The sequence below is a fragment of the Pseudorca crassidens genome, chromosome 15, assembly GCF_039906515.1.
Source record: "Pseudorca crassidens isolate mPseCra1 chromosome 15, mPseCra1.hap1, whole genome shotgun sequence".
NCBI classification, from domain to species: Eukaryota; Metazoa; Chordata; class Mammalia; order Artiodactyla; family Delphinidae; genus Pseudorca; species Pseudorca crassidens.
This window is the reverse complement of record NC_090310.1, coordinates 74,378,052-74,400,882: the sequence shown is the minus strand read 5'-3', so window position 1 is coordinate 74,400,882 and position 22,831 is coordinate 74,378,052. Positions and strand designations below refer to the sequence as shown.

At 47.9% G+C, this 22,831-nt stretch overlaps 1 protein-coding gene across 1 annotated transcript; it reads right to left on the bottom strand.

Annotated features, from left to right (window-relative positions):
* Nucleotides 1-128: 128 nt before the first annotated feature.
* LOC137208065 (uterine plasmin/trypsin inhibitor-like) lies at nt 129-21,914 on the bottom strand. Its single transcript, XM_067708513.1, has 5 exons — nt 21,820-21,914; nt 15,002-15,265; nt 14,648-14,757; nt 14,318-14,430; nt 129-180 (listed from the first exon to the last, which is right to left on the bottom strand). The coding sequence occupies exons 1-5, from the start codon at nt 21,911-21,913 to the stop codon at nt 129-131; spliced, it is 633 nt and encodes a 210-aa protein (XP_067564614.1). The 5' UTR covers nt 21,914.
* Nucleotides 21,915-22,831: the final 917 nt, after the last annotated feature.

Below are 22,831 nucleotides of genomic sequence, written 5' to 3'. Positions count from 1 at the left end.
GTGGGAACTAGGAACCTAAGCTGCTTCCAGGCCGGTGCAGCTCGACCAGCTGCAGCTGGACGCTTGTCCGCTCCTGCTTCCCCACCTCCCTCCTGGGGCCCGTGGGCAGGGCAGCAGGAGGCCAAGGGCTAGACACAGGGGTTCCCATTCTGAGACTCAGGGGTCTCCCGGTAATGCCCGCTGTCGGTAAAGGAGGGGGAAAGGGCAGGACCCACAGGGAGGAGCCTGCGGATGAAGTGGGTGGATTTGGGGTCAGCAGATCAGAGTGAAAATTGCTCTTTAGAGATTCATGGTGGAGCTGTTGCGTAGGGATACACAGCACATAGTAGGAGCTGCAGGAAAAATTATTCATGAATGAACCGACTGGACACAAGAAACTGAGGCCAAGGAAGGTGAAACTCCTATTAACATCTAGAGCCATTTCATGTGTGTTTCTCCCTCCCTCTCTTTTCCACACCAACACTCTCTCAGGGCTCCCTGTGTGCAGCTCTGTGTCCAATGTCTCACGGAGTCATGGATCTTCCCAGACACCTGTGAACAGACAGATATTGTTGCCATCAGCTGTGCCTGACGGATGGACTGGATGTGCAGAGGGGGTACCCTCCCACCCAAGGTCCCGTGAGAAGCTGTAGAGACAAGGTTTGATCGCAAGTCTCCATCCCTCCAAGCCCTTATTTCTTCCATTCCGTCATAAATGTACGTTCTTCGTGACACATCTAGGGCACACAGCTGGTGTAGAGAAAGGAATTAAAGGAGCCTTCGGCACTGGCTTTGGGTGACGGGGTCTGGGTTTGACTCCCACCCACCTCCAGCACCTGCCAGCTGAGGGACCTTGAGTGAATCACTTCCCTGTTCTGAGCTGCCGCCTTGTCCCCTCCAAAGATGGTGTCTCCTGCTAGGAAGGAGACTGCTGGGTACACACCAAGCTTTAACGTGCAGGCTGCTAAAGGCCAAAACACACTTACCCAGCAAGAGGTGCCTTCAAACATCCTTCCTGACCCAAACTCTGAGGTCCTTAAGCCCCAGGAGGTCTTTGCTGCTGGAGGGCACAAGGGGGCGGGGGCAGTGACCATTGGGATGACAGGTGAGTCGGAGCTGGTGACAGAAGCACATCCAGCCACTGTCCCCACAGATGGGTCCCGGGGGAAAGAGGGGAGAATGCCTCCCCAATTCCCATGTTCAGCCTGGGGACTGGAGACAGGTGCTGGCTGGGAGGGGCCAGGGCTGTTTACTGTGAGCACAGGGAACAGTCCACAGCCATGACGCAGGAGCCAGGTAGGGGCACAGCCCAGGGCGGCTCCTGGAACTCAGTCTAGGGCAGCAGAAGAGCAAATGGTCTTAGCCTGTGGACCCAGCTGCCTACTGGACCTTCAGCCTCAGGCACTGCTGCCGACAGCTTTCTTCTGGCACCTAGCCAGCTCCCCATGCCAGGAAGCTACTCGGCCTTACCCCTCCCCAGCCCTCTTGGGCTCTCCTGGGGATTGACTCTCTCTGACAGAAATGGGGATTAGTCTGAGGCCAAGAGGATGGGGCGGGGCGCACGGATGGAGGATAAAGTTTCATAGGCCAATGATGTTTAGCTTTTGCGATGCTAACCTGTGTGCTAGGTATATTCATATAGTTTGCTTCTACATAAAATGTAAAAAGGGCAGAGGCTTTAAAACCAAATACATTCAGATCCACATCAGGGGTTGGCTACTTCCTGGCTATGTAACTTATAACAGCACCTCACTTTTTGGACCTACATCTTCTTCTTCCTTAAAAGGGGTATCATGAGGCAATTCCCTGGCAGTCCAGTTGTTAGGACTCCATGCTTTCACTGCTGAGGGCCCAGGTTCAATCTCTGGTCAGGGAACTATGATCCTACAAGCTGCGCGGCGAGGCCAGGAAAAGGGGCGAGAGGAGTATCATGAAAAGTGTTTTGTAGGGTTAGTTTAAGGTTTAAAGGGAAAAGCATAAACCAGAGGTTGCAAACCTGGCTAGAATATTGTATTGTTAGCCCACACAGTACATTTTAAAAGTTTGAATTAGTTGGTAAATTTAAGAGTGGGGGATTTCACAAGCAAGTAAAATTCTAGCATCTTTCAGAGAAAGGAAACGATCTGGGAACACAGTCTTGCAACATTCCGTGGCAACCGTCTACGAGAACAGTGGGCCTCAAACCTGAGCAAGCATCAGAATCACTTAGACGACTTGTTCAAGCACAGTTTTGAGAGCTCTAGCTCCAGAGTTTTGATTCAGTAGGAGAGGGGAGGAACGTGAGAATCGGCAGCTAACAGGTTTCTGGGGCCGCTGATGGTGGTGCTCGAGGGACCACACTTTGAAAACCATGAATAAGCTAAGTAGAGCTGCTCTCTTGTTATGAGAGGAGCAATCTCTCCAGTTTCCATAATCCCCACCGTCCCCACCATTGTCTCCCCTGTCCCCACTCCCACTCCAAATACCTTCATCCACATCACTTGCCTGGCCGGGAAGGAATTTAAAATTGTGACCTCTCGGGTGGGCTCACAGTAGGTGTTCAGTAAAAGGTAACTTGTTTTTATTTAACGATCTTGTAACAAACTTAATAATTAGGTATTATTCTCATTTTACAGATGAGGAAACTGGAGTGCAGCTAAGGGAAAGTGACTTGCTGACGGAAACAGCAGTAAATCAGAAGGAAGACGCTTGCAAAGCCTTTTAGTTGTGTGGCTGCAGTTATTTCAGTGTTACACACATACACACACATGCACACAGAACTCTATCTGAGGTTAGCATAGATGATGCATCAGAAATTTGAACGTGACTTCATGAGTGTAAAATCATATTTATCAAGGAAGAAAGGAAAGAAGAAAAGGTTGAAACAGGAAGTGATATGAGTCAGCTGCAGCTGACTGCAGCTGCCCGCTCTTAGATGACTGTAAGCAAGTGAACATTGAAGATTTTAGAAATTCCCAGGAACGAACAGGGTGTCTTTAACCATACAGTGGGGCTTTGTCCTCTTGGACTGTTGGACCCATTCAAACTTCCTTCACTCCAAGGAAACCTCTCTTTCTGAGTGTATTGGCTATTTTGTTGTTTTGTCAGCTAGCATTCTTTTGTCCTTTTTCTGATAACAGTAGCCTGATTTTGATTTGGGAAATGACTCTTCCTCCACCCATGACAGGTGGGGTTGGAGGGGACTGCCAGTCAGAGTTCCTGCCCTACCCCCAGACCAGGATTGGCCAATCAGATGCTCTCCCTGGAATTTTAATCTTGACCAATGAATGACAAAAGTTCTGAAAATGTATGGCACTCATTCAAAAGTGGCCTGAGAAGACCTTGGTTCTGTCTTGTTTACCATCCTTTCCAAGCATGGTTCTTTTAGCATTACCTTCAGTTTCGTGAGCTAAATTAAATCAGCGCTATAGGTTGCCAACAAAAGATTCCAGTGGATGTAACTGAAGGGTACAGTTAGGAAGGGAGAATGCTTTCCTACACACCTTTTCTGGAAATGGCGGCTCATTTCCAGTCTCAGTATGAAGAGATTCTTCTCCTTCTTTGGAAATATTTTTCCAGTGTGATTTATATTCAAGATTTGTTATCCCTTCCTATCCTTTTAGCATGTGAGGTTATATGAGTGAATATATTTTCTAAACTGAAAAGCACTAGACAAATGGAAGGACCCTTTATTTTATTTTATTTTATTTTATTTTTGGCTGTGTCAGGCCTTAGTTGTGGCATGCGGGCTCCTCGTTGAGGCACACGGGCTTCTCTCTAGTTGTGGCGTGTGGGCACAGTTGTTGCAGCGTGTGGGCCCCAGAGCACATGGGCTCTGTAGTTGTGGCGCATGGGCTCTCTAGTTGTGGCCCACGTGCTCAGTAGTTGCGGCACATGGGCTTAGTTGCCCCACGGCATGTGGGATCTTAGTTCCCCAACCAGGGATTGAACCCACGTCCCCTGCGTTGGAAGGTGGATTCTTAGCCATTGGACCACCAGGGAAGCCCCAGAAGGACCTTTTATGATCACTTGCTGAGACAGACACTCTTCTTTCTGCATCCCTCATCCAAGCAAGAATTTTAAGGAGAACTTAGTTAACACATCACTTTTTTTTTTTTTTTTTTTTTTTTTCGGCACGCGGGCCTCTCACTGCTGTGGCCTCTCCCGTTGTGGAGCACAGGCTCCGGACGCACAGGCTCAGTGGCCACATCTCACTGGCCCAGCCGCTCCACGGCATGTGGGATCTTCCCGGACCGGGGCACGAACCCGTGTCCCCTGCATCGGCAGGCGGACTCTTAACCACTATGCCACCAGGGAAGCCCAACACATCACTTTAATGAAGATTTATAGCTTCCCTTGCTGCTACCAATGAAAGAAGATGCCTTCAACAACTAGTATTAGGTTTATATGACTAAAGCATTTGTATAGCATATTGATCTAATTTTAAGTCTGGTTCAAAATTGGCATATATGCTCCTCTCATTAAATAAGATAAGCCTCAAAGCTCTTGCATATCTCTTTGTTTTTTCATTCTCAACTTTAGCCCATCTTTCCCCCGTGGTTTTTCAGAATCGTTTCCATTCTATGGAAATCTCCAGAACCACACTTGGCTTCTACCTTAGCCAATGACCTGATCTCCTTCAGTCCCTTCCATGGAAATTTCTTCCAAATTCCATCCTTGTCAGTGAGTATATTTCTGAGGGAACCCTGTGAAGAGGAGAATCCCTTCTTTTCCGAGGTGGACTCTTCCACCAGGGGTTCCATTCCTTCCCATACTCCCTGTCTTCTCATTCCCCTTCATCTTCATGTGTTCCCTCCCCATGGGATGGAAGTCTCAGTTATCTCTAAGGAAGAAATAAAAATAAACCAGAAACAAACAAACAAACAAACAAAAAAAGGAAGGGAGAATGGGCGACCACTATATCCCCACACTGTTGTCACAAATTCCTTCTCTGCCTCCAATAGTCAGACTTAGTTTCTGTTGCTCACAACCAGAGAGATCTGATGCCTTTACCAGGGTCACCACCAAATTCCCCATTTCCAAATCCAATGGGCTTTTCTCAGCCCTCATCCTCCTCTAGCTCACAGGTAAGGTCCTCATGGCATAAATGCAAATCAAATTCTTTATACAAAAAATTTTTTTCTGCATCATCTAACTATAAAAACTATGAACAGCAGAGCTTTCCTATTTGAGTACTTTGAGTTCCACCTCTTGAATCACCAGGGCCTTAGAGGACACAACTTTCAAATCTCTTTTAGAGGACAGTCTTTGAAGTCAGAGAGTCTTGGGTTCAAATCCCACTCCTGCCAGTATTGATTATGTGACCTTGGAGAAGAGGTTAATCCCAGATATATCATTTCCCAGCTCTGTGACCTTGGCAAAGTCATTTAACCCTCCCAAGCTTCAGTTTCTTCATTTATAACATGAAATAGTACTTCTAGCCTCATAAGGTCAACATGAACTAAGATAATTTTTTTTTTTTTTTTTTGCGGTACGCGGACCTCTCACAGCTGTGGCCTCTCCCGTTGCGGGGCACAGGCTCTGGATGCACAGGCTCAGCGGCCATGGCTCACAGGCCCAGCCGCTCCGCGGCATGTGGGATCTTCCCGGACCGGGGCACGAACCCGTGTCCCCTGCATCGGCAGACAGACTCTCAACCACTGCGCCACCAGGGAAGCCGTAAGATAATTTTTTAAAAAAGCAACCAAGATAGTGCCAACACATGATCAATAGCTGTTTTCAAAATGCCCCATAGATGCTCTGAGCTCTGTCTACCTGGCCCTGCTTCATCCCAGTGGCTCCAAGGATGTCATCTACCTTCATGCTCTGACAGCTCAGGTTCTGGACCAAAGACACTCTGTGCCTGCACTCCCAGCAGTTCAGGGTGCCTGAAAGTATTTTGTCTTTGCCTGGGAAAGTCAGGCGTTATGGTTTCTCTGCCTGGTCTCCACAGGGAGAGAAACTGTAACAGACTCTCCCAGGTATCAACCCAACGGCCTTTCCTCTTTCTTCCTTCCTAAGAAAGAAAGCTCGATGTTGTGTGTGGCAACAAATTCCCTCCTAAAAATAGCCATTAAATATATACCTGAGAAATCTGTCAGTATAAGGCTATCTATGTGCTCTTAGGATGGAGATCAGTAATAAATATTTAGCGCTTTAAGAGTAAACAAAGTAAGAATCAAACATGAAATTCTAGGAAACTGACAAATGATTCCAATGAAATCTGATAATGAGTAAATAAAGAGCATATGCCAAACACAGAGTTAAAAGAAACATATAATCCGTGATGTGAAGTAGTTGAAAGGAAGAAAAAAGAGAAATGAAGGAAAGAAAGAACCTCCTTCTTTCTCCCTTCAACATCCCTTCCCAGGGTTTATCTAATCTCATCCTCCATGTAGTCATGAGAGGTGGGCAGGGTAGATTTCATCATGCCCACTTTATAGAGGAGAAAACGGAGGCTGAATTGGCATCCCGAGTCCAGGGAGCACAGCACAGGACAGGCAGGGGCAGAGTGCACACACAGCCAGTATGTACTCCAAGAACTAGTATGGAATGCTTTGTAGAATTGTGTAAGGAAGGAGCATCCCTGTAAATCAGATTTTTACAGTGGTTGTTATTCATCTGCATTATTACACAGGACCAGGCACCCGCCTCCCTTGTAAATGGACCCACCTCCAGGGTCGACCCACCTCCAGGGTCACATGGGGAGGCAAGAGCAGAGCTGTATTCTCTCTATTATTGTTATTCTGCACGCTCCCTGGTTACATCATCCACTCTTCTTATACCATTTTCCATTAGGTGAATAATCTCAGATATCCGTCTCCAGCATGGACCTCTCTCCATTCTTAGTGTGTTGCATTCTCTCCTGTTGGCCAGTGGCCTTTTAAAAATTAAATCAGATCATGATATTCCCCTGCTCCAAGTCCTCTAGAGGATTCCCACTGCACCTGGAATCACAATCTAGATGCTCTACAATGGCCTGTGAGCATATCCCTGCCTACTTCCCTCATACTTTCTCCTACTGCACAGGCCTTTCTGTTCCCCACCTCATCGAGCTTGTTCCTACCCTGGTGCCTTTGCACTCACTCCTCTTTCTGCATCCCCTGGCCACTCACATGGCTCCTTCCCTCCTTCCATTCACAACCACCTGCCTTAAGTAGCCCTGCTTTGCTTCGCCCTGGACTCTGCATGATTTTCTGCCTAGCAGTGATTTCTATGTGAAACGTATCTTGTTCATCATCACTGAGTGTGTATCCACCATCTACAATGTCAGTTTCCACAGAGCGGGGAGCTGTGTGTTCACCGCTGTGACCCAAAGCCTAGGACAGTGCCTGGCGCACACACACGGCAGGCACTCACATAGGACATGGTTATTCAGTCCTTCCTGGGTGCAGGCACTATTCTAAAGTCTTTACATGGAGTCACCCCCTTGGTCCTTACTACTGACCAAAGAGGTAGGTGCCGTCACTACGACTCCCATTGTACAGAGAACTCAGACGATGACAGAAGTGAGATGACTTGGCCACATGGCTAGGAAGTTGGCAGAGCCAGAGTTTGAAGCCATGGAGTCTGGTGTGAGCTTTCGATCACCACATATTCTATCCCTAATCAGCGTTTCCTTAACCTGTGCCTGGATAAGTCAATGTCTACTCAACATCTTCTCATAAATGTTCTGCAGGCACCATGGACTCAGTGATGACCAAACTCAACTCTTTGCCCTTCCCGCAAGGACTTCCTTCGCCTCCCTTCTCCCAGGAAACTGCCTGCTGTCCGTGCTTCTTCCCTTTCCTCGCCCCCAGCAGCAATCTCGTAGCAAAGCCTGTTGGTCGTTCCTCCTCACTGCCTCCTCTGCAGCCTCTGCTCTCTGCTGAGTCCAGGCCCCTCTCGTGTGCCCTCTGGACACTTGTCACGACCCCACTGCCTTGGCCCCGCCCCTCCTCTCCATCCTCTACCAGGGTTTCCTAAGATGTCCAGGTCCTTCCTGTGGCCTCGGGTAAAGCCCCAAACTCTTAGCTCGTCTCACAGGGCTCCTCAGGCCTGGTCGTTCAAGTCTACACCCAGTGCCATGTCGTCCAGTCCTCCCACACATTCTCACACACCTTCTCCTTCTCGTTCCTCTCTTGCTTTTCCATGTGTTGAGAACTTTCCCCACCTTCCTCTCAGGAATCTTGCTCATCCCTCAGGTCTCAGCTGAAAGTTCACTTCCTCAGGGCATCCCTCCATGCAACTCCCACCACCTCCACACTTGTCCAGCCCCCTGCTAACCCTCCCTTCATGCCCTGTGCATCACATTCCTTAGTAATCACTTGTTCAATATCTCACATAATTTCCTGCTAGAAAATAGACTATAAGAGAGCAGAGACTGTGTCTGTCCTGTGTACTCTAGTAGCTCAGTAAATATTTTCTAGTAATTATTCATATTAACTGATGATTTATTAACCCACTTTGTGTACATACACACACACAAACATGCATACACACACTGAGTCTTTTAAAAACCAGCTACTGGGACTTCCGGGGTGGTCCAGAGGTTAACATCCCGTGCTTCCAGTGCAGAGGATGTGGATTCGATCCCTGGTCGGGGAACTAAGATCCCACATGCCGCCCTGCATGGCCTAAATAAACCACTAAATAAATAAATTTAAAAAAACCAGGTACCAGGGCTTCCCTGGTGGCGCAGTGGTTGAGAGTCCACCTGCCGATGCAGGGGACACGGGTTCGTGCCCCGGTCCGGGAAGATCCCACATGCCGCGGAGCGGCTGGGCCCGTGAGCCATGGCAGCTGAGCCTGCGCGTCCGGAGCCTGTGCTCTGCGACGGGAGAGGCCACAACAGTGAGAGGCCCACGTACCGCAAAACAAAACAAAACAAAACAAAAAAACAAACAAAAAACCAGGTACCAAGAGAGCGGGGAGGGTTTGTTGGGGTTCAGGAAGAGGCCACTGGGGGCAGACGGTGTCTTCCTTAAAGAGTGGTTCCTAATGTCTGGTTCCTCGGGGCTTTAATCCCAAGGACAACCAGCAGAAGCCCCCACGTTCCCCCTACATTTCTGAGAGACCAGAGGGTCATTTAAAGGGCTGGGTGGGGTGGGCATGAGCCTGGATCTGGGTGAGGCCTGTCCCTGAAGCAAGAGGGATTTAGATTCAGTGGGAGAAAGAATGGGACGAATTTGGAAGAGGTCTTTGACGTTCCTTGGACAATGGGGGAGATTCCTGAGGGTGGACTTCAAGGGATTGACACTACCAAAAAAAATGTTTTTTGTTCCTTTCTTTAATGCAGCTGACAGCATATTTAAAAAGCAGTCAGGAGCCAAGACAACTAAAACTCTATATATTTCTATACACTTCACTTTGGTCTGTGGTATTCAAAGCACTTCAGCATCATAATCAACGTAGCTCTTAAAAATACCCAAAGGAGTGAATTTCTTCAGGCAGATACCATCACCCTATTTTGCAAAGAAGGAAACTGTGGTTCAGAGAGCTGAAGGGATTTGCCCAAGGTCACACAGCAACATTCAGAGTTACTGAAGCCAATTACTTCTATTTAGAACCAAGTACTTTTCCATTACACTGCAATTAATTAATATTTATTAATTATAATTAAACAACTTATCTTTTAATAGTATTTCTATTACCCTTATCAGAGTTCCCAAGGTGGGGGAGTTCTCCCTTGCTGCAGTGAGTAATAAACCCAACTGGTTCAGCTAGGAATGGAAGTGTTTCCAGTGGTCTGTGTTTGGAAGCATTAACAAGTATAAGCATTATCCTTATCTTATATTTAAAGAAAGTTGGGCTTCCCTGGTGGCGCAGTGGTTGAGAATCTGCCTGCTAATGCAGGGGACACGGGTTCGAGCCCTGGTCTGGGAGGATCCCACATGCCGCAGAGCAACTAGGCCCGTGAGCCACAACTACTGAGCCTGCGCGTCTGGAGCCTGTGCTCCGCAAAAAGAGAGGCCGCGATAGTGAGAGGCCCGTGCACCGCGATGAAGAGTGGCCCCCGCTTGCCACAACTAAAGAAAGCCCTCGCACAGAAACGAAGACCCAACACAGCAAAAATAAATTAATTAATTAATAAACTCCTACCCCCAACATCTTCTTAAAAATATATATATATATATATTTATTTATTTATTTATTTAAAGAAAGTAAAACTCAGAGATGTTGAGAAATTGTCCCAAGACCATCAGGTAGTAAGTAACAGAATCAGTTCTGCCTTCTTATTTTAACTACCTCTGCTGTTTAGGGTGTCTATGCCTCCATTTCCTCGTCTGTAGTGAGGCAGTTAGGCTCTGCTCTTCAAAGGCCCATCCAGCCCACATCTTCCTAGAGGCAGGGGCATGAAAACATTGTCAAAGTGGCTCTACCTGGGACAGCTGGGACCTCCTTTTGACTGGGGACCCAGTGGATTCTGAACAAGTCATTCCCACAATGCCTTGCAGCTGAGAAGGTCTAATAATGAACTTGAAGTGGGGTGCATCCTGGGACATACCTCCATAAGCCTTGGATTCCTGTCCCACCTACATCCTACCCCCTCCTCTCAGCCACCCTCATTCACTTGTTCATATTTTCATATTATCTGATTATCACTGCTCTTGACTTACTGGGGGAAGCAAGAGAGGAGGGTGACTTAACCCTACTGACCATCCTCTTATTCTTACACCAACTTCTCTCCTCCAACCCAGTAAAGGGGCACCTCCTGAGGGTGGGTACCATCCTGTCAGCCTCTGCATCAACTGTAGGGAGCTGAACCAAAAGGATTTCCACAACTTTGAGGCCTGAGAATCTGAAAGCTGCTAGAGGGGACTTGGCAAATGTTGCAAAAGAAGCTAAAAGACACTTTGTGGGAGAGGTGTGGGGGGGTACTTCCCTGACAGCCATCTCCCAATATCTGTAGGACTTTGTCTCGGGACAAAGACAGCAGAATAGGTCAGTAGGTTTCTTGGGAGCAGAGTCAGGACCAGTGTGGATGTCAGGGCCAGATGGGAGGCGGAGTCATTCGTTCAATGGGACAAAAGAGTTTCTATTGATGAACGCTGCCAGCTGGCATGTGCTGCCCCAGGAGGTGAGCGCTCCGTAGGAGGAGGTATAAAAGCTGAGGCTGGCTGAGTATTTACCAGCTAAATGTTCTAGCATTTAATTATTCAGAGGCCTTCCCCAATTTTATTTTTTTGCGGTACACGGGCCTCTCACTGCTGTGGCCTCTCCCGTTGCGGAGCACAGGCTCTGGACGCGCAGGCTCAGCTGCCATGGCTCACGGCATGTGGGATCTTCCCGGACTGGGGCACGAACCCGTGTCCCCTGCATCGGCAGGCGGACTCTCAACCACTGCGCCACCAGGGAAGCCAGCCTTCCCCAATTTTGCTTCCACCACCAATCCCTCCTTCATTCCAACATCCACTCACTATGTCACTCACCTCTGATGGGTCTGTTTCTTAGGGACGATAAAGGCAGCTGCCTCACTCCCCTCAGGAGCTGGGACTCTCAGACGGGACCAGGAAACTCGAGCTTTAGGACAAGGGCTCTCATGCAAATGAGGTGCTTCCCTCATGTCTCCTGGGTGTCTCCTCTTCCTCTGCTCTCTAGCGAGGGGACTCCCTGGTCCATCTATGTTCAGCGTTGAGTGGACTTTGATGAACACTTTGGGGTCTCCTCATGATGCTCAACAGCAACTTGGAAACCAGTACAGACTCCAGTCTGGGAAATGGATGAAAGTAGACTCTCTGTTCTCATCTCTGCCTCTTTGTCTTTCCCCAAAGTTCATGTTTCTCCTCTTCTCTCTACCTGACAGAATCCAACTCACCCTTCCAAACTCAGCTCAAACCTTGCCTCTTCTGGGAGGCTGATCTTGACCTCACAGGTGACAGCCAGGGCCTCCACCTTGGCTTCCACAGCATGTATGTTTCCGAAACTCTATGTCTGCCTTCTAGGCTGGGCAGGGAGCTCTTTGCAGGTCAAGACTGTCCTGGTCCAGAGATACTCTAAGTGGGGTGCACTGGGAGACAGGAGAAAACATCTACAAATTTCTGTTTATTTCTCTCTAGCCTACCCTTTATTAAAATTTATATTATTGGGACTTCCCTGATGGTCCAGTGGTTAGGGCTCCGCACTTCCACTTCCGGGGGCGTGGGTTCGATCCCGGGTTAGGGAACTAAGATTCCACGTACCATGTGGTGTGGCCAAAAAAAAAAAATCTGTATTGTTGAAAACTTCAAGTGTACATACTAGTGTAACAGGGTGCATATAATTATAATATAGAGATGGGATTTGAACACTCAGAATATTTACTGATGTGGGTGTGAGTAATCACATAGATTCGGAAGCTACTCACAGAGATTTGCTCATTACTGTTTCCCTGGTTCCTATCACAAAACAGACAGTAAATATCAGTACATGTTAGAGTGACGAATGAACGAAGGAATGAGTGATGTTGCCGCGGTTTAGTCTCTTGTAATGTCTCATAGCTGTTAGCTGGGTGACACTGGGCAAGATACTTCCCTTTCTTAGGCCCTAAATTCCTCACCTATGAAATAAGCACTTTGGATCAGTTTCTGTCCCACATGCCTTCCAGCATTAATTCTTCTAGGTGAGGTTGGAGTCACTCCTCCAGTGGAGGACAGCATAATTCAGTCAGTAATTATCCTAGCAAGTGTTTAAATTGCACTAATTACATGCCAGGCTCTCTGGTCTAAGGGCTCAACATGTCCTAACTCATTTATCCTCACAACAACCCCACGTAGGAAGAAGACAGGCGCAGAGAGGTTAAGTAACTTGTTCAAAGCCACAGAGTGTGGCAGATGTGCGCCCACCCGACCACTGACCGCTGCCACTCTCAGTGTTGCTGGCTGACTTCCAGCTGCCAGTATCTGCAGCTCTTTGCCTGAGGGATTTCTTGGAGACACATGAGAAGCCTGTGCACAGAGGAAGCCAGAAGTCCCCAGCCAATGACTGACAGGGAGTTGGTATGTTGGTGCTCTTGTATCTCTTGGGGGAGGCAACCACAAGGAAGGCGTTGACCCCATCTGGCCCATCCCCCACGGGAGCTCATCACTGACAGTGCCAATGGGCTTGCTCACTCCATTTTAGTTGCCTGCCTTTCCTGCCCTTTCTTACCCACCCCCATCTTACCCAACAAACTACTTTCCCTCTGCTTCTTAGGAACTGCAAATTAAGGCAGATCCAGGCTCTGGATCTTACAGACTGGCTGGGGAGTTGGGCTCTTAACTATCTTCCTCCCTGCAAAGGACAAAAGCTTTGGGGCAGTCTGCTAGGCTGTCATGGTTGGGGTCCTGCCATTTATTCACTGTGATGGGTTCAGCTGTGTCCCCCACCCAAAAAAGAAATGTTGTAGTCCTAGCCCCAGGAACTCAGGATGTGAGCTTATTTGGAAATTCGATCTTTAGTGTGGTGATAAGTTAAGAGTTCATTAGGGAGTTCATTAGGGCGGGCCCCCATCCAATATGACTGGTGTCCTGATAAAAAGGGCAAAGTAGGTCACAGACCTGGAGAATGCCATGTGAAGCCTGGACTTATGCTGCCACAAGCCAGGCCTTCCAGGAGCTGGGGGAATGGCCTGGAATAGATCATTCTCCAGACCCTGCAGAGGGAGCATGTCCCTGCTGACACCCTGATCTCAGACTTCTAGCCTCCAGAAGTGGAAGAGAATAAAAGTAAATAAATAAACCACTCAGTTCATGGTGTTTTGTTACAGTAACTCCAGGAAACCAACTCACATCTCCATACCTCCATTTCATCTTCAAAGGATTCTCAGAAGATTAAATGAAATAATGCCAGAAATACGCTAAGCACAGAGCCTGGCACATGGCAAGCACTCACTAAATGGGTAGATGCTTTTCTTTAACTGAAGTAGCAATCCCCACCCTACCACAGGACCTCAGGGAAGGAGGTTCCTTGGGCAAGTAGACAGTTGGGTCTCATGCTCCTTCCTTTCTCCTTCTGAGAGTCCAGGAGAACAACCTGTCCCCAAATTTGACCTGGTCCAAGAAGTGAAGAACGAAAGCTTTCATGTTGAGGTGTCTGTCACCCAGGTTTTTGTGTAGCTTGGGGTGACTATTAAGAGGTAGATGGTGCTGTAATGGGTTTGCTTCCTATACCTGGTAGGGCCCAGTCTGAGGACAGGAAAAGGGGAGGTGCTGGCTGCTCTGCAGAATAGTGAGAAGGACCACCATTTCCATGGACCCTAGTGGTGAAGGTCCTTACTTGCAAACAACAGAATCCACTCCAGTTAGTTTAATTAGGAAAAGAATTTATTAAATATAAGATTTAAGCCACAGACAGATAAATATTCAACATCACTGTGGGGAAAAGGGGTTTCTTTATTGAAAAGTCCTCTACCACCACTGACGCTCGGAACTGGATGTCAGAACTTCCATCGCTGCCCCCTCCAAGGAGTGCAGTGATGGTGGAGAGTGGGATGAAGGTGAGGAAAGAGGCAGGGTTCTGCTGAGGAGGGTAGGTCTGAGAAGGAAGCAGAGGAAGAGGCTCAGCTCTTTCAGAAGGCAGAGCCCAGCGCTGTGTGGGGCCTCCTAGGACTTCACCATCTCAGGGGAGCCCAGCTGCCCGGCTCTCTGCAAGAAGAAAGGAACTTGTTGATTGCCATCACTGAAGCCCCTGACCTTGATAGTCTACACCCTGACAGAGCCTTGACCATCGCAGAAATGAGAAAGCACAGTACTCCTGACACTAGGATGACCGACGAGAACAAAACCAGTTTGCCAAGCCTAGGTGGGGCACTCAGGAGCACTGCAGACCCACTGTGGAGGGTGGCTGCCTCAGTGTTCCCATCTGAAAAAGGAGAGGAGATGAGTGGCTTCGATTATCTAGAGGGCGATTCCAGTTGTGACCGTCCGCCAAGCTGGCCCCTGGAGGATGTGCTCAGTCTGTGGTTTCACAGGACACTGCAGCCACTTCTCTTGGGCAGCAGTGAGGGGGAAAAGACACTGTGCAGCTGTGAATGGCGTGTGGCCCCCTGAGCTCCACCTCTTTCCCCAGACCTTCCCCTCCCATCCTGCCCTGCCCCCTGTCTTACCCCGGGCCCTGTTGCGGCCACCACAGGTGCTGATGCAGTCCTCCTTATCCAGAAAGTTGTTCTGCTTCCTTCTGCACCCACCGTAAGCAAAGGTCTCGCAGAGCCCAGACTTGGCGTTGTAGAAGTATCTGATGAACAGGGCCCTGCAGGGACCCGTGTAGGAAGGCTCCAGGCAGAAGGCAGGGCGCAGGGCTGCAGGGACTGGCACGGGCTCTGGGTCAGTTATGAGAATGGTGATCACAGCTCGGTCTACAGGGTCGGCAACTGAAACCAACAGTGTCTTGAAATAGAATGATGGGGCTGGGGGTGGGGCATTAGCAGAGCTTGAAATGTGAAGCTTCCATTTAATGGTCTGCCTTCTGAGGCATTATTATTACTGTTGTTAGGTGTGAGGATGACATGGTGATGACGTAGAAAACCATACACCCTTCATGAAGTATTTATGGAATGACTGGCATGATGCCTTAGATTAGCTTTAAAAAACTCTGGGGGGAAAAAAGGACATACCTAAACAATATTCCCCATATGTTGGTAATTGCTGAAAGTGAACAATGTGTACATCGGGTTTACTATATAACCTTCTGTACTTCTGAGTATGGTTGAAATTTTCCACTATTAAAAAAAGTGTGAAAGAATCATGCTGTAGGGCTTCCCTGGTGGCGCAGTGGTTGAGAGTCCGCCTGCCGATGCAGGGGACACGGGTTCGTGCCCCGGTCCGGGAAAATCCCACATGCCGTGGTGCGGCTGGGTCTGTGAGTCATGGTCGCTGAGCCTGCGCGTCCGGAGCCTGTGCTCCGCAACGGGAGAGACCACAACAGTGAGAGGTCCGCGTACCACAAAAAAAAAAAAAAAAAAGAATCATGCTGTAATGGAGAAAGGCATAGAAAAACATACAGTGTATTTACTTTGGCTATCTCATGGGGGCGGGAATACTAGAATTTTGAGGGTGTGATATGGTGATTTATAATAAGAAATATATTTGGTCTTTGTTCCATCCTGGCACAGAGCTTCTAAAATTCTGGAATTTCCTAAGTGAGGAGAGTAATAAAAGTGTATTCAGTTATGTGAAGAGGGTGACTTTTGGAAAGCCCCTAGGTGACCCAAGGATGCCGACTGGTTGCCAGGGGAAACAAGTGCCTGATCAGATGGTTGAACTTTAACCGACATCCCAAAGCGCCTACCTCCAGGGAGAAGAGAGTGGGTGGAAGTTTATCAGTCACCAATGGTTAATGATTTAATCAGTCATGACTATGTAATGAAGCCTCCCATAAAACGCAAAAGCATTGAATTTGGAGAGTTTCCTGGTTGGCGAACAGGAGCAGATTTGGGGAGTGTGTACTGATGAGAGACAGCATGGAAGCTCCGTGCCCTTTCCCCTCACCTTGCCTTATGCAGTCTTTCCATATGGTTGTCCTGAGCTACATTCTTTTATGTTAAACTGTTAATCTTGTAAGTAAAACGTTTCCCTGAGTCTGTGTCGCTCAAGCAAATTAATTTAACTCCACGGCGTTTGTGGGAACCTCTGATATGTAGTTGTTGGTCAGAAGCATGAGTGACAAGCTGGACTTGTAATTGGCATCTGAAGATGGAAGGAGACCTGTGGGACACAGTCCTTAACGTGTGGAATCTGACACTATTTCCAGGTTCCTGGCCTTAGAACTGGTATGATGGTAGGAAAGCCAGTCAGTGTGCCCTGAGAATTCAAGAATTGCTTGGTGGTTTGGAAAAACAAACACATAGCAAGCAGAGGAGTCTTAAAACTTTCCTTACACATCTTTATATCCTCTCAAGTTCTTTTTTTTTTTTTTTTGCGGTACGCGGGCCTCTCACTGTTGTGGCCTCTCCCGTTGCGGAGCACAGGCTCCGGACGCGCAGGCTCAGCGGCCATGGCTCACGTGCCCAGCCGCTCCGCGGCTTGTGGGATCCTCCCAGACCGGGGCACGAACCCGCCTCCCCTGCATCGGCAGGCGGACTCTCAACCACTGCGCCACCAGGGAAGCCCTCCTCTCAAGTTCTTATGAGCATATATTCCTTTTGCAATTACGAAAGAAGAAATATTTAAAATAAAATATACCACAATTTTTATAATGAGTACATTTATATTGTAGAAGAATATGTATTGACATCAGAAAATGGTTGCAGCCTATTGTGGAGTAAAAGAAGCCCTCCATCCAGTGACATATTAGTTTTGCAAAGCTTAAAACTCCCGCCGTGAAGATATGAGTGTCAATCCCTCTTCTAGCAACAGATCCCTTTTTTCAAAGAAAAACTTATTAAAAGAAACCTGGGTGTTGGGTTGGAGCCCCATCCTCAGCGCTCTCACTACCTACCCCCAGCCATTCTCTCACCCCTTCCTACCCCAGTACCTCCAAGTCTCAAGGAACATCTAGTGCAGATCCCTGGACTATATTCTTTAAGGTCTTGAGGACCCACTCTTTGGCTGTGTGACCTTAGGGAAGACAAGTAACTACTCTGAGCCACAGCATCCTAATCATAGAAATGAGCATAATAATCTCAACCTTAGGGACTTGTTGAGAGGATTACAGATGATGTCCGTCAAGTAACTGGCAATCGATCAATACTCAATAAATATTAGTTATTAGAGTAATTGTTAGATGCACTCATTCAATTTTAATTTAATGTTCCAGGGCAGTGTCCAAGCTAAAAATCACCTCTGGACACAATTGCCCATTAAAGCCCTTCAACCCACCCACACCAATGCACAACAGACGAGTCCCCAGGGACCACCCTGGACATCCACACAGTCAGGTTTTCCAACATTGGGACATATGTTGCTTCTTTTCTGGAGCCTCAGATTAAGTAAATGGCTTCCTTTTAGAACTGCAGTATATCAAGAACACATTTATTCTATGTGATGTTTTAAAACGTGTATTGGTCAGAAATTGAAAAAATAATTATATATTTTAGACATAAGTTGTCAACATGTAAAATATCTGGATGAAACATTTAAGATAGGAACTCAAGTTCTCTGCATCATTCAATGTGTCTGTTCAGCCACAGACTTCTCTATCCCTCAATTAACCAAAAAGAAAATCCTGCGAAACACAGGCTAATCACATAAATGTCCAGAGAGCAGAGGGAAAGCTCTCATTTATGAGAAAAACCTTGGCATCGATTGGAAAGTTGCTTTCTTAAACATAAAGAATGGCAAGTCTCTATTTAAAAGAAGAGTTTCCTCTTTGAAGCAGAAAATTACATCTGATAGAAGATAATATTTTCACTTGAACTTGCAATCAGGAATGAGGCGTATTCAGGTCTCAATGTAAAGCTCTTGGTCTCAGCCGAGCAGGGCCAGGATTAGAGTGAAGCAAACAGGCAGGTCAGGCAAGTGCAGGGCCACATGCTGTCTTTATTTAAAACATTCACATGGAGTGCACGGTGGATTTTTGCATTAATTTTTGATTTTTTACACTATTGCAATCAATTATGATTTATCTGCATTATAAGTTTTTTAGCCTCCCTTTAAATTCTGCGCTGGAGGTGAGTGCCTCTCACCTTGCCCTAGTCCCAGCCCTGCCACGGAGGTGGAGCACATCCTCTCTGGAGGCTGAGGAGGTGAGGAAAGGGAAGGCTGTGCTTCCAGAGGACACGGGGCTGCACTGTTCCCTCCTCATCTCTGGATGAGCAAGTCAATTCGTTCCTGTACATGAGGACCTCAGAGTAGAAGGATGTATCTGTAACCTTTGGGTTGCAGGATTTGGAAATCTTGATTTACTTTTTTATGTTTTTCTTTATTGTCTAAGTTTTAGATAATGAACACATACTACTGCATTTTTGTATCAGGAAACAGCAAAGGAAAGATAATTAATTGTTTAATCAAGGAACAGAATTATCCTCTACAGAGCAACTCATTCATGTTATTCAAGAGAACTGGGATCAACCCAGGGAACAACATAGGTACACACTCCATCGTGGCTCACCTGGACCACAGCAGCAGCCTGCCCATGGGCCTCTGTCTCTGTCCTTCGCCCCCTAGAGGCCACTCTCCGCACTGCAGCCCCACGGATCCTGTTACAACTTGAGTCCTAACCCATTGCTCCCGTGACCAATCCCTCAGTGACTCCCCATCTCTCTCAAATTCTGATTCTTATAAAGTCCTACAAAGCTGGCCAGGACCTGCCCCCATGGCCTCTCTGCCTCATCCCCTTCCACTCCCCTCCCCTTCACCCACTTATCTCCAGCCACCCTGGTCCGGACTGTGGCTCAAACACACCAGGCACGTTTTTCTGCAGCCTCTGCTCAACGCCTCCTTATCACAGAGGGTTTCACTGACCCTCTACAGAAAGAGCACAGCCTCCTGTATCCCCATCACTCTCTACCTTCAAGACACTTGCCATGACCTGGTATACTATTTCCACCTACTCAATTGTCTGTCTTCCTTCTAGAGGGCACTGGTTCTTGTGCTATGTTTTATTCACAGCTGCGTCCCCATACCAAGAACAGTGGCTTGTAGGGGCTTGATAAATATTTGTCAAATGAATGAATCTCCCATTTCATGCTCATGCCAAGTGCACCGACACTGAGTAGAATGAATATAATTAAATTCTTGTTAGTTAAATGTCTATTTGATGAGGGGGCACTGAAACTGAGCAGGACCCTGTGGGGTTCTGGGCACAAAAGCCTTTCTGTGTTGCCCTCCACCTCCATTTCTTATTTGCAGGAAAAAGGCGTCAGCCTCCTGGACCTTCCAGAATACCAACCAGCAGATTCAAACAGTTGCTAATCAGGGATGTGAGGGAATGCAGAAACCAAGGAGAAGCAGTCAAGAAACAATAGTGTCCAGGTTCCTACAGAAGGAATATACTTATCAATATCTTTGAGTTCTTCTGCAGGAACTAAGTCCCCCACCCAGGTGGAGGATGGTAACTTCTGGCTGAGCACAAGATTCCTGGAACACTGCCCTGTTACCTCACCACCAACCAATCAGAAGGAAGTCACACACCCTGCAGCTCTCATCCCAAATTTTGCCTATAAAAACTTCTCCCTCCCTGAAAACCATGGGGGAGTTTGGGGTTTTTAAGGCATGAGCCAGCCTAGTCTCCTTGCATGGCCCTGCAATAAACCTTTCTCTGCTTCAAACTCACACGTTTCGGTTTGTTTGGCCTCACTGTGCGACGGGCACACAAATGTGCGTTCGATAGCAGCACGCCTGGATAATTATGAATCTAGCTCTAATGTTCTGTATCCTGAGAGGATAATAAAATAATAGTCAGACATGGGGGGAAGGGGAAGGGCCTTGAGTTTTTACTAATATTCCAACAGCCTGGGAGAAGCACAGCCTTGACCCCAAGAGCAAAGTCACAGAAGTGTTGCATTTCTTGCAATAATAATGGAGAAATAATGTCATTATTGACCCCTAAATATTTTTTCTTGAAGAAAGGAGGTAGGTAGACAAACCTTTTCAGACTAAGACATCTTGGTGGAAAAAGGACATTATTGGGCATGAAATGTGAAAAGACTCTATATTCATGATGGATAATCCCTTGTAAGAACTTGTTTGGTAGTTAGCTCTTGTACAGGTGGGGAAATTGCAGAAAAGTGACTGACCTCAGGTCCCAGAGCAGGTGAGTAGTAAGGTCAGGGCAGTATATGATCCTGTTACAACCCATTTGATGAAGCACCTGACATCTGCAGGGAACTCTTAAAATATAGATAACAGGTAAGAATTTCTGGGAGCACTGCCCCCCACTTTTACTCCCCTGTACCTGAGCTTCATCCCAGCCACCAAAGCCCAGGGATGTATGAGTCTGGATTTCTTCCCTGACACCAAATATGTAGTGTCTCTACCAACACCCACTAATTCTCCAACGCCAACTGGGTGGCCCCCAAGTCAACTCACTTCAGACACTAAATCCGCGGAGTTAACGCCGACCCCAGCGGTTGAAGGCTCAATGCCATCAGAGAGCCACCACTTCAAATGACAGCTACATGTCCCTGGGTCACACATACTTCTGACCAATTGGCTATAAATCTGGGGGCTCTGGGACCCCACTTTCAACTTTCAATAACGTACTAGAACGACTCACAGAACTCAGGAAAGTCCTTTACTGACAGTTCTGGGTTATTATTGATAGAAAGGATAAAACTCAGGGACAGTTGAATGGAAGAGATACATAGGGCAAAGGGGGGTTGAGGGGTGCAGAGCCTCCATGCCCTCTCAGGACAGTCCCCCCTCACATCACCTCGAATGTTCACCACCCTGGAAGCTCTCCAATTCCCAAAGCTTAGGGGTTTTTTAAATTGAGGTTTCAATAGGTAAGCAATTTGATTGAATCATTGGCCACTGGTGGCTGAACTCTCCCTCAGTACCCTCCCCTTTCCCCAGAGCTGCTGGGGGTTGAGGGCTCTAACTCTCTAATCACCAAATGGGATTTTTCTGGAGTCCAGCCCCATCCTGAAGCTATCTGAGGTCACTTTCATTACCATACAAAAGACAGTAAATTCCAAGGGTTTCAGGAGGCCTGGGCTTGGAACCAGGAGAAAGATCAAATATTGACCTTTTTATTACACTACAGTGAGGTTCAGGGACACAGCAGAGACCAGGAATAGAGAGTCTCAGAGATGCGGTCCCCGGTCTTGTAGAGTTAGGCAGGATAATTTGTTTTAAAGCTGAAAGTGTAATGATTTCTTTTTTACAGTCATGAAATATCCCTGGAGTTTAAGCTGCCCAACTTCCCAGGAGAAATCCAGAAAAGACTGGCGGCACCAAGCCCACCCCTGCTCCCCAGCCCCTTCCACGGACTCCCCTCACTCCCCCCTCCCCCCAGCCTGTAGAGGAGAGGTGGGTCGGGACTTACCTTGGACCTGGTTGCTGGTTTCACCTCCCGGTGTGCCGGCCACCAGGGTGCCCAGGAGGACGAGGAGGGCGATGGAGAGGCAGAGCTGGCTCATGTTCGTGGCCTTGCAGGAGGGCTTCTGAGGAAAGCTGGGGGCTGACAGAGCTTTTCAGATCCCAGCTGAGGGGTGGGACAGGCATTGAGGAGGGGAGTGAGGAAGGGGTGGAGCTGGGCTGGGTCCTGTTTATTGTGTAATCTCCCCACCTAACCTGCTTCTGCCTGCTAGGGCCAAATGCCCAGTAACAGCGCTTCTCAGACTTGACTCTGCCTGTGGGTCTTGTGGAAGTAAATACACATTCTGATCCCCCAGGTCTGGGTGACGCCTGAGAAGCTGCATTCCTAACAGGCTCACCATCACAGGTGTGTCCCCAGCCCCAGTTTCCCCTCCTATAAGATGGTCCACAGGACCACAATTTGATAGCAAGCCTGGAGGAGACCCAGCAGGGTGGAGGAGAAGGGTAGCAGGCGCAGGGAAAAGCTGCCTTTCCCACGCACCTTGGGAAGTAGAGCAGGGAAGCCAAGGTCGGGAAGGGCTGAATCTCAGGAAGCCCCGCATTCTCTCCCACTAACCTGCGCCTCTTCCTAATTCTCTGCCTTCACCTTAATTCTTTGCAATGATCACACACTGGTGGCCTGTGACAGGTACAAGTCACTGGACTTCTTTTGCAGAAACAAACGTGAGTCTCTCCCCATCCGCTGAGGATGAAGTGATAGATTAGATTTCCACGTGCTGGCAGCACACCACACCGTGTGCACAAGTTTGTAGGCTCGGAACGACCATGTTGCCCCCGCCCAGTTACTACCGAGACCCTAGGGTCTGGATGTGAGTGAATTGCCAGGACCCTCAAACCAGTGGCAAACACCCTTGGGAGAGGAAAACCTCGATTCCTATCTTATGCTGGAGAAAAACATACCTGGGATGTCGGACCCCATGGCATTATTACTGCATGTTTCACCATGAGGAGGAACGGAT

Coding starts and splice junctions, on each gene's coding strand:
- LOC137208065 (XM_067708513.1), bottom strand. CDS start 21,913: ATGAGCCAGCTCTGCCTCTCCATCGCCCTCCTCGTCCTCCTGGGCACC. Junction 15,266..21,819: donor AACCAGCAACCAGGTCCAAG/GTAAGTCCCGAC, acceptor TGTTGGTTTCAG/TTGCCGACCCTGTAGACCGA. Junction 181..14,317: donor TCTGACATCCAGTTCCGAGC/GTCAGTGGTGGT, acceptor CTTTACCGACAG/CGGGCATTACCGGGAGACCC.